The sequence below is a fragment of the Mytilus edulis genome, chromosome 2 (genome assembly GCF_963676685.1).
Source record: "Mytilus edulis chromosome 2, xbMytEdul2.2, whole genome shotgun sequence".
Classification (NCBI taxonomy): domain Eukaryota; kingdom Metazoa; phylum Mollusca; class Bivalvia; order Mytilida; family Mytilidae; genus Mytilus; species Mytilus edulis.
Genome location: NC_092345.1, coordinates 62,743,882 through 62,758,749, shown reverse-complemented (window position 1 = coordinate 62,758,749; position 14,868 = coordinate 62,743,882). Strand labels below are relative to the sequence as shown.

The 14,868-nt window shown below is 30.5% G+C and overlaps 2 protein-coding genes across 2 annotated transcripts in view; both read right to left on the bottom strand.

Annotated features, from left to right (window-relative positions):
* Positions 1-14,868, bottom strand: part of LOC139512619 (nose resistant to fluoxetine protein 6-like) — a 499,632-nt gene that overhangs the window by 67,748 nt on the left and 417,016 nt on the right. The window lies entirely within an intron of this gene.
* LOC139512604 (golgin subfamily A member 1-like) overlaps positions 1-14,868 on the bottom strand; it is a 32,764-nt gene that overhangs the window by 7,489 nt on the left and 10,407 nt on the right. Inside the window, exons 6-16 of the mRNA XM_071300328.1 lie at positions 14,161-14,258; positions 13,534-13,662; positions 12,696-12,844; positions 9,731-9,842; positions 7,715-7,810; positions 7,093-7,221; positions 5,009-5,104; positions 4,421-4,516; positions 3,272-3,367; positions 2,851-3,003; positions 2,035-2,130 (exon numbers count right to left, since the gene is read on the bottom strand). Coding sequence (XP_071156429.1) covers positions 2,035-2,130; positions 2,851-3,003; positions 3,272-3,367; positions 4,421-4,516; positions 5,009-5,104; positions 7,093-7,221; positions 7,715-7,810; positions 9,731-9,842; positions 12,696-12,844; positions 13,534-13,662; positions 14,161-14,258 — 1,250 coding nt within the window. The remainder of the gene's footprint in view (positions 1-2,034; positions 2,131-2,850; positions 3,004-3,271; positions 3,368-4,420; positions 4,517-5,008; positions 5,105-7,092; positions 7,222-7,714; positions 7,811-9,730; positions 9,843-12,695; positions 12,845-13,533; positions 13,663-14,160; positions 14,259-14,868) is intronic.

Genomic DNA, 14,868 nt, shown 5'->3' with positions numbered 1-14,868 from the left:
AAAATCAAGAGCTTGGCATACCTAAAACAAATATATCTATTGTTAAAGACTCCATGTTTATCTCTATATGTAATTTCAGTCTTATGCATCATTGTGTTGCTGTATTATAATCATGTACTCCTTATCTTGCCTTTCTTCGTGTTTGTTTATTGGTTATTCAAATCTAAGATGACTTTAAATTAAATGCTAACCAGGTGCTCTGCAGGGTGCAGCTTTATACGTCCGCAGAAGTCGAACCCTGAACCGTTAGGGCAAGTATGGACACAACATTCAAGCTTGATACAGCTCTGAATTTTGATTGTGATAAAATTTTTGACATAATATGGGTTTCTGACACAAAACAAATGTCAAGATCTTACAAATCTATGGCGCAATATTGTGCAATTGAAGATTTCTTCTTTTAACTATTCAAAAATTTAGAATTTGAGAAATTTGAAGAAAAAAATTGATAACACCTAACCTCCCCATTTTTTGGCAATTAGTCCAAAACCTGACATTTCTTTATACATAATATACAAGTAGTGTAAGGGAGGTAAACCCGAACATACCCAACTTATAGGCCCAAGACCACAATTAATGACCCAGCTTTTTGTTGTCCACGAATATAGTTCCTTTTAATTAGAGTGTATTTTTCCTAGATTTTTATTCCTTCCCTTCGGCTTCCTCACTCATTTCTTAGATTTTTTTGGGTGGAAATGAAAGAAGAGAGGTGAAATAATTTTTTGGATGTTGTATTTAAACTGATTTTGATATGGAATGAGTGATTAGGCCAAGTGCAAAAAGGGAATATTTACAGTTTTCGGAACATCTCTTGACTTGTCAATAGGGGTATGGATGTGTATTGGCTAAATTTGTAATAGTGATTGCTTCACTCTTTCTGAATTTTGGATATATATTTGGATTAGTACTATACATTACACACACAAAAAATTTGAAAAAAGTGCAAAGTGCAATTTTTTTAATGATACAAAACGTTATAAAGAACTGATAGAAGAATTAATTGTGGTCTGTGGCCATTGTATGTTAAATGTTTTAGAATTACCTCCATTACACTGCTTTTAAATTGTCTTAATTGTCCATTGACCAGAAATACCTAGTTTTTCCCTGTTTTTGCCCCTAATTCCGAAACATTTTGAGCCATTACCCCCCAAAGTCAATACTAACCATCCCTTCATGGTATGGAAACTTGTGGTTTAATTTCAGAGAGATTCATACACTTAAACGTAAGTTATTGTTTGAAAACTACAAAAATGATTATTTTTGGCCCCCTTTTTGACCCCTAATTCCTGAACTATTGGGACCATAACCCCCAAAATCAATCCCAACCTTCCTTTAGTGGTATTGAACCTTCTTGTAAAAATTTATAGAGATCCATACACTTAAACACAAGTTATTGTCTGTAAAGTAGAAAAATGCTTCTTTTTGGCCCTTTTTTCCTACATATTCGGGAAATTTAACCCCAAACTGAATCCCAGACTTCCCTGTGTTATATGGAAACTTGTGGTACAATGTCAGAGATGTCCACACAGTTACACACAAGTTATTGTCTTTAAACTAGAAAAATGCTTGTTTTGGCCCCTTTTTGGTCCTTAATTCCTAGACTGTTTTCCCAATAACCCCTTAAAATAAATCCCAACCTTTTACTTATGGCATTAAACATTGTGGTACAATTTCATAACAATTGAAATACTAATACATAACTTTTTGTCCTGAAACTAGATAAATGCTGTTTTTTTGCCCCTTTGGGCCCCTAATTCCTAAACCTTTGGGACCATAAACCTCAAAATCAATCCCAGGCTTCCTTTTGTGGTTATAAACATTGTGTTAAAATTTTATTAATTTCTTTTTACTTATTCAAAAGTTATTATCCAGAAACAATCTGTCTTTGGACGACAACAACAACAATGACGACGTGATACCAATATACAACCAAAATTTTTTTTAATTTTTGCGGTCGTATAATTTTTTAAAAAATTTTTTGCGATTGTATAAAAAAGATTATGTTTACAAAAACTTATATAAATGAATGCTAACCTCCAGAACATCTCTGTTCTTTTCTAACTGCATAACTTGTTCTTCAAGCTTAGCTGCTTTTTCAAGATAATCATTCTCTTGCTTTTCCAACTGTTCCTACAGAAACAAAGACATAAGACAAGAATTTATATCTGGATATATAAAACTACTACAATTGTTTACAGTATGACCAGAACTAACACTATTCATTTGAGTTATTTTCTGTATCATGATTGTAACATAGGATGTGATGACAGCCTTTTATTGCCCACTTTTGAACTGTTGAACTTTTAAAATAAAACTATAAAAAGGCAACAACATCCTGGATTACTACAAGGAAATGTTTTATTCTGGTCAACATGTTTCGTTTTCAGGACAATTTAATGATAAGTAACTAGTGCTGAAGAACATAAAATGGGGTTCATATGGGGTTTCAATTTACAAAAGGTTAACGAGACATAACGTCACAATTATTGGTTTAACAACATTAAAATGAAAGTGAAAGTAAAAGTCAAAGTTAATAATGAAATGTCAGTATCTTTTCCAAAATGGAAAATACCTAATCGGACATTCTGTACCACTTCAACTAGATTAATTTATATAAACAAATAGTTTTGTATGTTTTTCTGACACTTTTCTCATTGTAATATCCATTAACGTGCAGACATTTGACTGATATCAATCTAGATCTGTTAAGCCACTTTTCAGACAATTCACTCTTAAATAAACTACAGATCTTCATGAAAAAAAATGAAATGTCTGAAAAATGTAGAAAATATGTTCATTATGTCATGAAACTAAAAAGAATTATAGTAATGAACAGTTATTATTTCTTACTATTTTTTGCTCCAGTAGTAATTTTTCATGTTCTTTTGCCTGTTTTTCAGACATTAACTGTGATTCAAGGGAGGTAATTTTAGATACAAGTTGAGTTTCTAAATCCATCTTTTCAAAGTGTTGCTTATTCAGTTCTGTTTCCAAATTGTGTTTCTAAAAATAAGTATATTATAGTTTACAAACATAATTCAATAACTAATGAAAGGCAAAGACTAAATTTATAAAATAATCTTAAACAGTATTCTATATTGAATGTGAAAATTCTAAAAGATTTTCAGTGTATAATCCATGTTTCTTCACCTCAAATAAAGTTTCTCATCGTTCTCAAGCAAAGTGATATATTGTGCAATATAAAATATTGTTTCTAATAACTTGACAGGACATTTATTAATGTTACTTATATCTTCAACTCTAAAGGTACCTCTTTCTCAAACTGTTTTTCTTTTTTGTTGAGAAGATCCCAGTTTTCTTCACATTTATGTTCAGCATCCTCTAGTTTTGTTTGTAACTGTGTTAGCTTTAAATTATAAAAAAAATATGATGAGAAAAATTTAGAATGTCATGATAGTTTGCTCATTTATGAATTGAATGCTTTTTTGTAAATTTATTTGGGTGTTAAAGCATTGACCAAAGTACGTTTTGTATAAATCGCGGAAGCTTGGTGTTAGCCAATCAAAATAACTTATTATAATGAAACATACATCTAGTATAATCACTAGCTAACATACATATTTATTATTTCAGTGATAACAGTCTTAAGGCAAGAACATACTTTAAAAGTCTTATTTGATATTTCTTAAGGTGGTACCTTGACTAAAATTTTTGGCTCGCTTAATTTTCATAAAATTTTGACATAATATTTACTTTGACCCTTTGACAAAAATATAAAAATTTCAAAAAATTTGAACCAACCAATTACTCAGAAAAATTCCAGCAGTTATATAGCAGTTTGAGAAACACTAATTTTGTTCATTGAGAAGCTTAATATTCCCTTAACAACACAACGTAATTAAAACATTTATCCGATTTTACAGAGTTATCTCCCTGTAGTGTTAGGTACCACCTTAAATAAACTGCACAACTTCTTTTACTTATGCTCTATAATGAATAAATGTATAAATGAAAAGAATTTATCTTAAAAGCTAGAAAATTTTTAGATACTCAAATAAAGAATGGCTGGTCTTGTTGAATTGTTTTATACTTAATTTACTTATATAAACCATCCATTATATATATTTTAAAATTTATAAATTGATTTAGGTATGATTAAAGCCGCATTAGCACAAAAAGGCTATATTGCAGCTGTACAATCAAAAGAACTATAAACTAAATTCAAATCAAGATGTAACATTTTTCTTATATTGTTTTGAATATATAAAAAATTACATCAATACTTGGGTCACGATGATTGAAATGAAATACTCTGATTTCGCCATCAAATAAGAAACAATAGGTTACATGTAAAATAAAGCCTGAAATTTCATTCCTCTGTAGACATAATACAACAATATGTGTTGTGGAAAGTTTTTGTTGTGTTGTTGCACAATAAACAATGATTATCTATTCTTACTTGTGACTGATAACTCTCTCTAGTACTTTCTGCATTCTGCTCACTTCTAGAAAGTTCATCACTATCTTCAACCATTTTGGCATTAAGATGGGAAATCTAACAAAGAAATAATACTTTAATTATAATTATTTTCATAATTATGTAATTTCATAGATGAGTTGTTTTTTTAAAGTTTTTTTTTTAGGTTGAATCTTATTTTAATCTATCAGAAGTCATGATCAAACTGAAATAACTCAAAAAGTAAACCATGAAGGTATATATTTGTTCATTTACAGAGAGTGCATTTCAAAATTGACATTGTGGGATTTAAGGGAAAATCCATGTGAGATCTCCTCTGTATCATATGTTCTTAAGAATATCATGTCAGAATAGTATAATAAAACTGGTCACAATATCAATCATGTGTAAAAGACAGACAAAATTCCTTGCTGAAATACAAAAGCATGGATCTATTTTTTCTAGTGGTTTTATGCCCTAGATTTCAGTCTACTTATAATGAGAATAATTTAAACATGCTTTATTGACTTGATACTGTGAGGTTTAGCAGAAAACACAATTTTATTATATAAGTATTTCTTTACACCATACCTGTTCCTCCAAATGGGATATTTTATCACTCCAAGTTGATTTAATTTCTGAGAGTTGTTCTCTACATTCCTCCAATTTTTTCTCTAAACAGTCTCTCTAAAATAATAAGAAAACTCTAAGTTATTTATTACTTTTTGGTACTCTAGGAGATGGTAGCTTTTCATTCATAAATAAATTCTAATAAGACGTAAAAAATAAATGTATTTACTTCTAAAAATGTATGACATCTGAAATGACATATCATATCGTATTATTATTTCTATTTTTGTTTACTCTCATTTGCTTGATAATGTTTATTTTTCTTGCTTCCTTTATGATGTGCCACTATAGATAATATATGTAAATGCCTGTCCATGATGAATAAAAAAAATTTTTTTTTTTAAAAATGCCCCCCTCCAAGAATCTGTGAAAGTTTACTTGAAATATATCCTGCTGTTTTCAAGAAGTTGCAAATCAACAAATTGATATAAAGGAGACAGATTTGTACAAGAGCACTTACTTCCTATTATCATTTACAGAATTACTCGATTATTTTGTATTCATTTACTCTTGTAGTTGTATATAACAAATTCTTTAATAAAATATGGACCAAAAATTTAATAGCAGGTGCACAAGCAATTTTTCAAGAAGTTGTGGATGTCAAAACATGTGATGAGATAGTTCCACAAGATGTCAGAAGTGATCCCTATGTGTCATCACTATCACCACAGCTTCAATGTTTGGCAAAACAATAATGTTTATCTAAATAAATTCCTTTGAAAGACAATATTAGTTCTTATCTTCATTTAAATTCCTTTAGGTCTGATTTTAAAATTGAATTACTTTTCAACATCTCTTATAAGGATCAACTGTCGGTGATTGCAAAGAATTTCAGTAAATTTATAATAATATCAGCTCTTAGAAAAGTCTTTACCTAAACAGTAGTGCAAGGGTCCGGAAACGGTCATATATGCCAGTCTTGACCTAAACTGAAAGTATTTTGTCCTAAATGAGTAATTGGGATTTAGGACAAATTTTATTTTTTTACAGAAATAATTTCGGTCATTCAATGTCATTTCGTTGAGATCGAGTTTCTAACATGGTCTAAATCGCCATTTTGAACTTATTTTTTGTTTGTTATCCTTTTCCTGTAATAAAACTGCCACTCAAGTAAAGTGTTATAATCCTGAGGGCCCTCCTAATAACTATAGTAATGCCTCTGGGAAATATTGGCTAATGATCGCTAATCTCTTTACCTGTGTTTTTAATTAATTTTTTTATTGATCACGAGCTCAGAACTAATATTTTAAAGAAATTAAAAGTTCATAACAACTGTCTGCATTATTTTATTACTTTTCTCAGCTTAGACAATTGTCAATTCTGATTTAAAATTAAATTAATTTACGTAGAACAAAATATTGTTTCACTACAATCACACGTGCTTTGTTTACTAATACGCATACTTGAAATTCTATTCCGCAAATTAGACACTAAATCGTAAATTAAAAATGATTTCATGCTAAATTAAACAAGTCCAACTATTATAATTAATATTCAAACACTATTAAAGGTAAAACAGTTAAAAAGCCGACGATTTCCTGTGAATTTGATAAACAAAACTAATCCCGGAAAATGAGTCTGGAATTGGTCGTTTTACTATTGTCGTAAAACATCCGGTTATAATTTTGGCTTCAAAATCGAAAGAAACGTAAGCGAAGTTTGAGAAATTTATCGTTTTGAGTCATTAAAATCATTTTATTTTTAAACTGTTGCCTTCCTTTTATTGCTCAAGATCGATTTTAAGGGAAATGGTAGGGAAATTTCTGAAGTAAATGCGATGCAACAGTTAAAAACAAGTTCGTTAATGCTACGAGTATGACTGTATGAGCATACACACAATCTTTGTTTGAAAAAGGGCACCAACTTTTAAGTTATCCCAAAATGACCGAAATTAGGTGAAAAAATTTCCGAATCCTTGCAGTAGTGATGTCAATTATATTGACCGTACTATAATTATTCTGTCAAAAAAATCTCAATTGTGAGTTGCATTTGATATTTTACAGTTTCAGTTTACAGAACCTGACACTTCATGTATTTGTACTGACCTCTGATTCTAAAGCTGATACCCTGTCATCTCCTGATAAACCCTGGCCCTGAAACCTCTGTTCTAGTACATGTATTCTTTCTTTTAACTGTTCTATATGTTCATCTTTTTCCTCTATAAGTTTATTTGTCTGAAAAATGAAATAGTATTCTGAATGATTTCTTTTGGTCAAATATGGATACATAATAATAACAGTTTTTATATCCTTGAGGTAGTTAGAGTTCAATTAACCTGGCAACCTTTCACTAAAAGTTAAAATACTGAAGAAGTGTCAATATTTGTAGAGAAGGTTAATGAGTAAATTGTTCTTTGTCATTTTTTAGTGACTTTTATTCTTGAGTATAAGCAATGCTGCTTAGATAGACACTAAGTTGTACCTTAATTCTATATTCTTAAAATATACAGTTGTAAAAACCTTATAACATGTGTGTTAATTTTCATAGTTTGTGGGGAAATGAATTGTTATTTTGAAGTATATTTACCATAAATCAATGGCAAGTATGCCTTTCTTTACAATTTAGTTTATTTACAAATAAATGAATACCTAAACAAGAAGTAGTTGCTGAATATTCAAAATATATGTTCTATCATTAGCTTCTTTCTCTAACTAAAATCTACATTACCTTAGTTTTATGAGTATCATAATTATATTGAAGAGTTTGATATTGATTTTCTATATCTATTTTCTTTTCTTCTACTGTTGATAAAACTGCACACTTCTGCAAAAATATCATATAATTGTGAACTTTGTACATGTAATCCTAATAACATAGGACAAGTTTGAATAAATTCGAATTTTATCTTCTATACATTTTTACAATTACACAAGTGTAAGTTTCATCAGACTCAGGTTAGTAAATTTAATCAGACTCATTTAGTAAACCCCTAGCTTACAATAAATATAATATATTTATCATATATTTAGAAGTTAACACAGTAGTTTTGAATATTTGATCACACCCCTACTAATTTTTTTCTTCATTTTTACATGAAGGCTGTTTTAATTTATGCAAGCTTCTCAAGAAATGTTTATCCTTAAAATGGGTTTTGCTGGTGTGACGCAATTTATTGAATGACGTCAGTGTTTTGCATGTGACTTTACAAACGTCAAGTTTTCATAATTTGTGTCACTTGAAATGCAACTTACAGAACTCAATGAAATACCATACAAAACACACACACAGTTACAATAAAAAAATAATATTAAAACAACAGCACGCAAATTGTAAGGTAATCCAGGTGCAGGATGAGTAATTTAGTAGTTCTTTTAAAGCTTTAAAACAAGATAAAAGTAGAACTGAGGGTAACCCAGGTGCTAGGGAAGTAGTTTATATATACTCTCCTGTTGAAATATATAATAAAGGTATAAAACATGGCAAAATCCGTATCACATGCCTTATCACCCTCAACCAATATCATCCCTTGGGCCTAAAGGCCCTCGGGCTGATATTGGTATCTCAGGATGATATGGCATATGATACAGATTTTGCCATGTATTATTTTCTATGTGACATGAAGATAATGGCTTTGTGGTGTTAATTTCCCCAGAAAATGCTGTACTGTCAATGATTTTGGTATTTAGCTAATGGATCCATTTTCAGTCTAATGTATATGTTCCTTTAACTTTATTTGCTTGTGTTATGATTTCTATATGTATGAGTCTAACAAATTAGATAAAGTACAAAAATTCTATATCAGTTTCTAGTGCAATATATTTTACCTTAACCCTTTCAATGCTATACACGGCATATGCTGCGATGACATACGCCGTCCTCCACTGCTATTCACGGCATATGCCGCGATGACAATGGATTTTTCATAAGGACTCTTAAACCATTCCGTTTTCATTCGGGTCCTCTCTAATTTTTCCTTGCATGAATCGAGGATATACAAGGTCTCATTTGCGCTTGAAATCCCGGCAATTTTTATTGTAAAATCATGCAGCAGAAGGAAAATTGACGGAAAATAAAAACAAATATTTTGACAAATGCAAATGGTGAAAATTGGAAACGAAGCTGTAAATATGGAAATGTTTCAGCATTTCTATGGCAAAACTGACAATGAGGATGAGTTAAAAGGTTTCTTGTTATCTCAATGTGTTTATTACATTCAATTGGTGTGGGAAATATGATTTGATCGATCATTACGAGACGTAGAAAAAGGGGGAAAAACAGAGGTTGACTGAAAATTTTGAGGACGGAGCCACTGATTTGTGCCACGATTACATAATACGTTGTGTATGGTGCAATACGCTACGGAATCGAGCAATTGTTGTCTTCTTTATTATATGGCAGATAAAACAACAAAATAGATGAAGACTAAAAGTAGTTTTTATTCAAATTTCAACACAAATGTAATAAATTACACATTTTACCTGTTAATTACCTGAAAATGCAGGTAACCTGATAAAAATTTTAATGAAATAACTGCCTTACATTACAGTTCATACTCTCCTGAGCATTTTTCATGCAATAATTTTCTCTGTATCTCTTATAATAAAAAAGATACAGCAGTCTGAAAGGAATATACTGTTCTAACGAATGAACGCAAAAAAAATGCAGCAGCAGCAGCCATTTTTCTATATTTTGTGTAGCGTTGAAAGGGTTAATCTAACAGCCAAGTTAATGTTATTGTCATACCTCATTTAATACTTTCTGGTTTAAATCACTTTCTTCTTTTAATTTTTCTTTCTCTTTAGATAGACTGCTTATCATCTTTGACAAAATTCTGTTTTCCTCTGTTAGTTTATCACTGAAAAAATCAGTATGAACATATTCAAAAAAATATTACCGTATCTTTTAAATGGAAGTCCCAGCATAAAAATTATTTCAGTTTCTTGTATATTTTGGACATATTTAGCATATTTCTACTAAAAAAATATATATAATATTTTCATTTGTTATTTGTGTGTTTATAAACTTGATTTTCCTGTGTGTGTTTTGAAATTTTACATCATCAATATTTGCACGATATAACCCAATTTCATAAGTGAATTAAACATACAAAAGAGGTGAAAATATGTATAATAGATGGATTTGGCTATTTTTGGGGTCTTTTTGGTTATAGAGCTCTTCAACTGTTTCAGTTCTTATACTTCCTTAGATTTAAAATATTTGGCTTTTAGCATACTTGATGAAGATAAATCCAGACCAGATGCTCCGCAGGGCGTAGCTTTATACGACCGCAGAGGTTGAACCCTGAACAGTTGGGGCAAGTATGGACACAACATTCAAGCTGGATTCAGCTCTAGATTTGGATTGTGATTAAATAGTTGACACAGCATAGGTTTCTGACACAGAATGAATGTGTTCTAATGAACTTAAAATTTTTGTTTTCTCTTAGAGCAATTCACTATGCTGTTGAATATTAATCCTCTCAAAAAAATGTTTGAAGAAATTTTCTTTTTTATTTATGAAATTTCAAATGAGAAAAATTGAACCCATTTTTTTAATCACATTCCCCTTTCCCTTATTCCAAAACTAATCTCAATTAAAATTTCTAATGGAGTTTGCAACAATAACTACTCATTTAAATACATCATAAAATATTAAGATGTAAAAAAACTGCTTGTTATCACTGAATGGTAAAGATTATTTTAATTTATCAGTTGGTAGTAAAAAGTGAATATACATTGTATATTGTATATAACAAAGATTTAAGTTGATTCTGGACAAAGAAAGATAACTCCAATTAAAAAAAATCTTGCTATTGCACAATATTTTGCAATTAGATATTTCTTGCTTACTATTCTGAACAAAGAAAGATAACTCTAATTAAAAAAAAATTTGCTATTTCACAATATTGTGCAATTAGATATTTCTTGCCATTGCGCAATACTGTGCAATTGAAAAGACTTGCTATTGCACAATACTTAATATAATAATTTTGGATCCTGATTTGGACCAACTTGAAAACCATAATAAAAAATCTAAGTACATTTTTGGATTCAGCATTTCAAAGAACCCCAAGATTTCAATTTTTGTTAAAATCAGACTAAGTTTAATTTTGGACCCTTTGGACTTTAGTGTAGACCAATTTGAAAACAGGACCAAAAATGAAGAATCTACATACACAGTTAGATTTGGTATATCAAAGAACCCCATTTATTCAATTTTTGATGAAATCAAACAAAGTTTAATTTTGGACCCCGATTTGGACCAACTTGAAAACTGGGCCAATAATCAAGAATCTAAGTACATTTTTAGATTCAGCATATCAAAGAACCTAACTGATTCATTTTTTGTCAAAATCAAACTAAGTTTAATTTTGGACCCTTTGGACCTTAATGTAGACCAATTTGAAAAACGGGACCAAAGGTTAAGAATCTACATACACAGTCATGACAGTTAGATTCGGCATATCAAAGAACCCCAATTATTCAATTTTGATGAAATCAAACAAAGTTTAATTTTGGACCCTTTGGGCCCCTTATTCTGTTGGGACCAAAACTCCCAAAATCAATACCAACCTTCCTTTTATGGTCATAAACCTTGTGTTTAAATTTCATAGATTTCTATTTACTTATACTAACGTTATGGTGCGAAAACCAAGAAAAATGCTTATTTGGGTCCCTTTTTGGCCCCTAATTCCTAAACTGTTGGGACCAAAACTCCCAAAATCAATACCAACCTTCCTTTTGTAGTCATTAACATTGTGTTTAAATTTAATTGATTTCTATTTACTTAAACTAAAGTTATTGTGCGAAAACCAAGAATAATGCTTATTTGAGCCCTTTTTTGGCCCCTAATTCCTAAACTGTTGAAATCAAAACTCCCAAAATCAATCCCATCCGTTCTTTTGTGGTCATAAACCTTGTGTCAAAATTTCATAGATTTCTATTAACTTAAACTAAAGTTATAGTGCGAAAACCAAGAAAATGCTTATTTGGGCCCTTTTTGGCCCCTAATTCCTAAAATGTTGGGACCAAAACTCCCAAAATCAATACCAACCTTCCTTTTGTGGTCATAAACCTTGTGTTAAAATTTCATAGATTTCCATTCACTTTTACTAAAGTTAGAGTGCGAAAACTAAAAGTATTCGGACGCAGGACGACGACGACGACGACGACGACGACGACGCCGACGACGACGACGACGACGACGACGCCGACGCCAACGTGATAGCAATATACGACGAAAAATTTTTCAAATTTTGCGGTCGTATAAAAAGTGCGTCAGACGTATGAAATTTGTAAAGTGTTGTTGTCATTTTTTATATATACCTATGTTATATAGATAAGGGACTTTATAGATTAAAAATTTAATTTTGGATGTAACGCTTCTTCTGATTGGCTGACATTATTTTGTTATGAACCCATAGACATGATTTAGTCATGTGACCGTGACGTCATCAACGTTTTTTCATGGTTTTCTACGGTTTAAAATGGAATTTAGAATTAAATTATAAGAAATGACTGTAATATTTTTTCTGTCTATTCGAAATAACATAAATAATGTGGTGCACACTGCTAAATAACCCGCTACACGTGTTATTCAGTGTGCACCAAATTTTTTATGTTATTTCTTCATAGACAGAAAAAATATTACAGTCCTTCCTTAAATAAATGTTTTTTTTTGCATTAAGCATGACTGTAAATAAGCAAACCTTTGAAGTGTTACATGTTTTCTATCTTCCTCCAGATCTGTCATTTTGTTTTCTAAATCTTTTACAGTGCTCTCTGCTACATCTAAACAAGATTGGGTCTCCTTTAACTCATTTTTAACTCTTGTCAATTCTTCTTCAGTATTCAAGAGCTAGAACACAAATAGAATTCAATCTAAATATTTGTTAATGAATAGTTTATAAAAAGAAAAAGCTGTGAATAACAATAAAGAAGTTTAAAAACAATACAACAGAGCTACAAAACCCAAATACTGTATTTTCTTACATACAAACAATTGTTTTAAAAGAGACTAGGCAACAGGAATGCACAAACATGACATTATAAAGTTAAAATGGTTTAATTTTGCACAAAATATTTAGTTTCTTCTTGTTAAGCTATGATGCAGTACAGAGTCCTCAATATCTTATTGTGAATCATCTTTTATTTCTAGGTTTAAAGGACTTGATTTCTTTTAGAATAATTGCACAACATATTCATACAAATAAAAATGGTTTTGATTTCTGACTTTTGGACAAGGAATTGCTCTTCTTCTATTCCCTACAGATTATCTACAAAACTCCTAATCCACCAAGTACACTGTACAAGTAATCTTCTGATTTAATAAATCATTCTGATTTCAAAATCATTTCTATTTATAGGAATTCTTATGGAAAGATTCTTTACATTTCCTGTAGTAATTAATGGGCCATGCATTTTTTTGTAATCAGAATATTCAATATTTAGTATTTTTCTTAGTGACATATCAAGTAACCTCTATATTGTATTCCTTTATGGCAGAGTCTTTCTACTACAAAGATCAACATTGTTAAGAGTATTTACCAAATGTTTAATCTTGGCCAGCTCTTGTGTTGCCAGTCCTTGAAGTTCTTCTTTTTCCTCCTCTTGTTTATACAATTTATCTTTGTATTCTTCATATTCTGTTATTTTTGCCCATAACTCGTCTTTTTCCTACACAGAAATTCATGAATTAAACATTTGGAAATAGTTGAACTGATATATCTGGAGGTAATTTGAAATAAAGCTTTTCATATTGTTGCAGGTATAGGTGTAACTTTGGTGTGAGTCTTCCATAGAAGACATTTGTTTGGTTTTTCAGCAATTAATTGAAATGCAGATAGATGGTTAATCGATAGAGTTAGATTTGTTTGAAACAACAACAAAAAACCTTTTAAATTCTATTTTAGAACTGAGGGAAAGATGTATTTTGAATATGAATGCCATGAAAGGATAACACTGAAAATTACATTGATCAACAGGCATAGAGCAACACAAAATGTCAGTAATTGCATGCTGTAACAGACATTTCCTAGTGGAAGGTGCAATTCTCTAACAACTTACCTCCCCTAGGGGAAGGTGCAATTCTCTTACAACTTACCTCCCCTAGTGGAAGGTGCAAATCCCTAACAACTTACCTCCCCTAGTGGAAGGTGCAATTCCCTAACTTACCTCATCTTTCTTCTTTAAAGAAAATGAAAACGTTTCAGCCATCTTTGATTGGTTCATCTGATTTTGCTCCTTTAATTCATTTATCTTCTGTTCATGACCTGAAAGTTCAAATGAAAAGCTTGTTTATTTCTGCTACATATGCAGGTTAATTAATAAAGTTAAATCTTTTTGAAACATTTATTCTTTTATTCAAAATTTAAAATCATTTAATTCCATGATATACCTCAACTTTCTTTTTTTAGTCACTTGGATTCATTTATCTGTTACAGATCTTTATTTATTCTACCCCATTAAATGTCAAATGCAAAATCAGTGAAGCGAAGTGAATGAAAACTTTGACATGTTTGTATATTTGGTCTTTCAGTTGAAAAATTGTTAGTATAAACTTTTTTCATCATATCCTCTGGTGGTAAGAATGTATCTGGTCACTTCCTGTGGTGGTAGAATTGTTTTTGATACATCCTCTGGCACTCAGGCCTGTAGTAGGGATTTACAAATACCAATCAATTTTTTTTAACATTCAGCCAAATGCTATAAGTAGAAAAATCTTAAGAAATTCCAATCTTTTTTATACACAACAATTCAGGTACAATTATATTCAGTGTCATGATTGAAAAGAAAGTTGGTCAATGTTGTTGATGAGTAACAACATGCAAAATATGGCCAGAAAAACTGGATTACTATGTCCTCTTATTTATAGTACCGTGG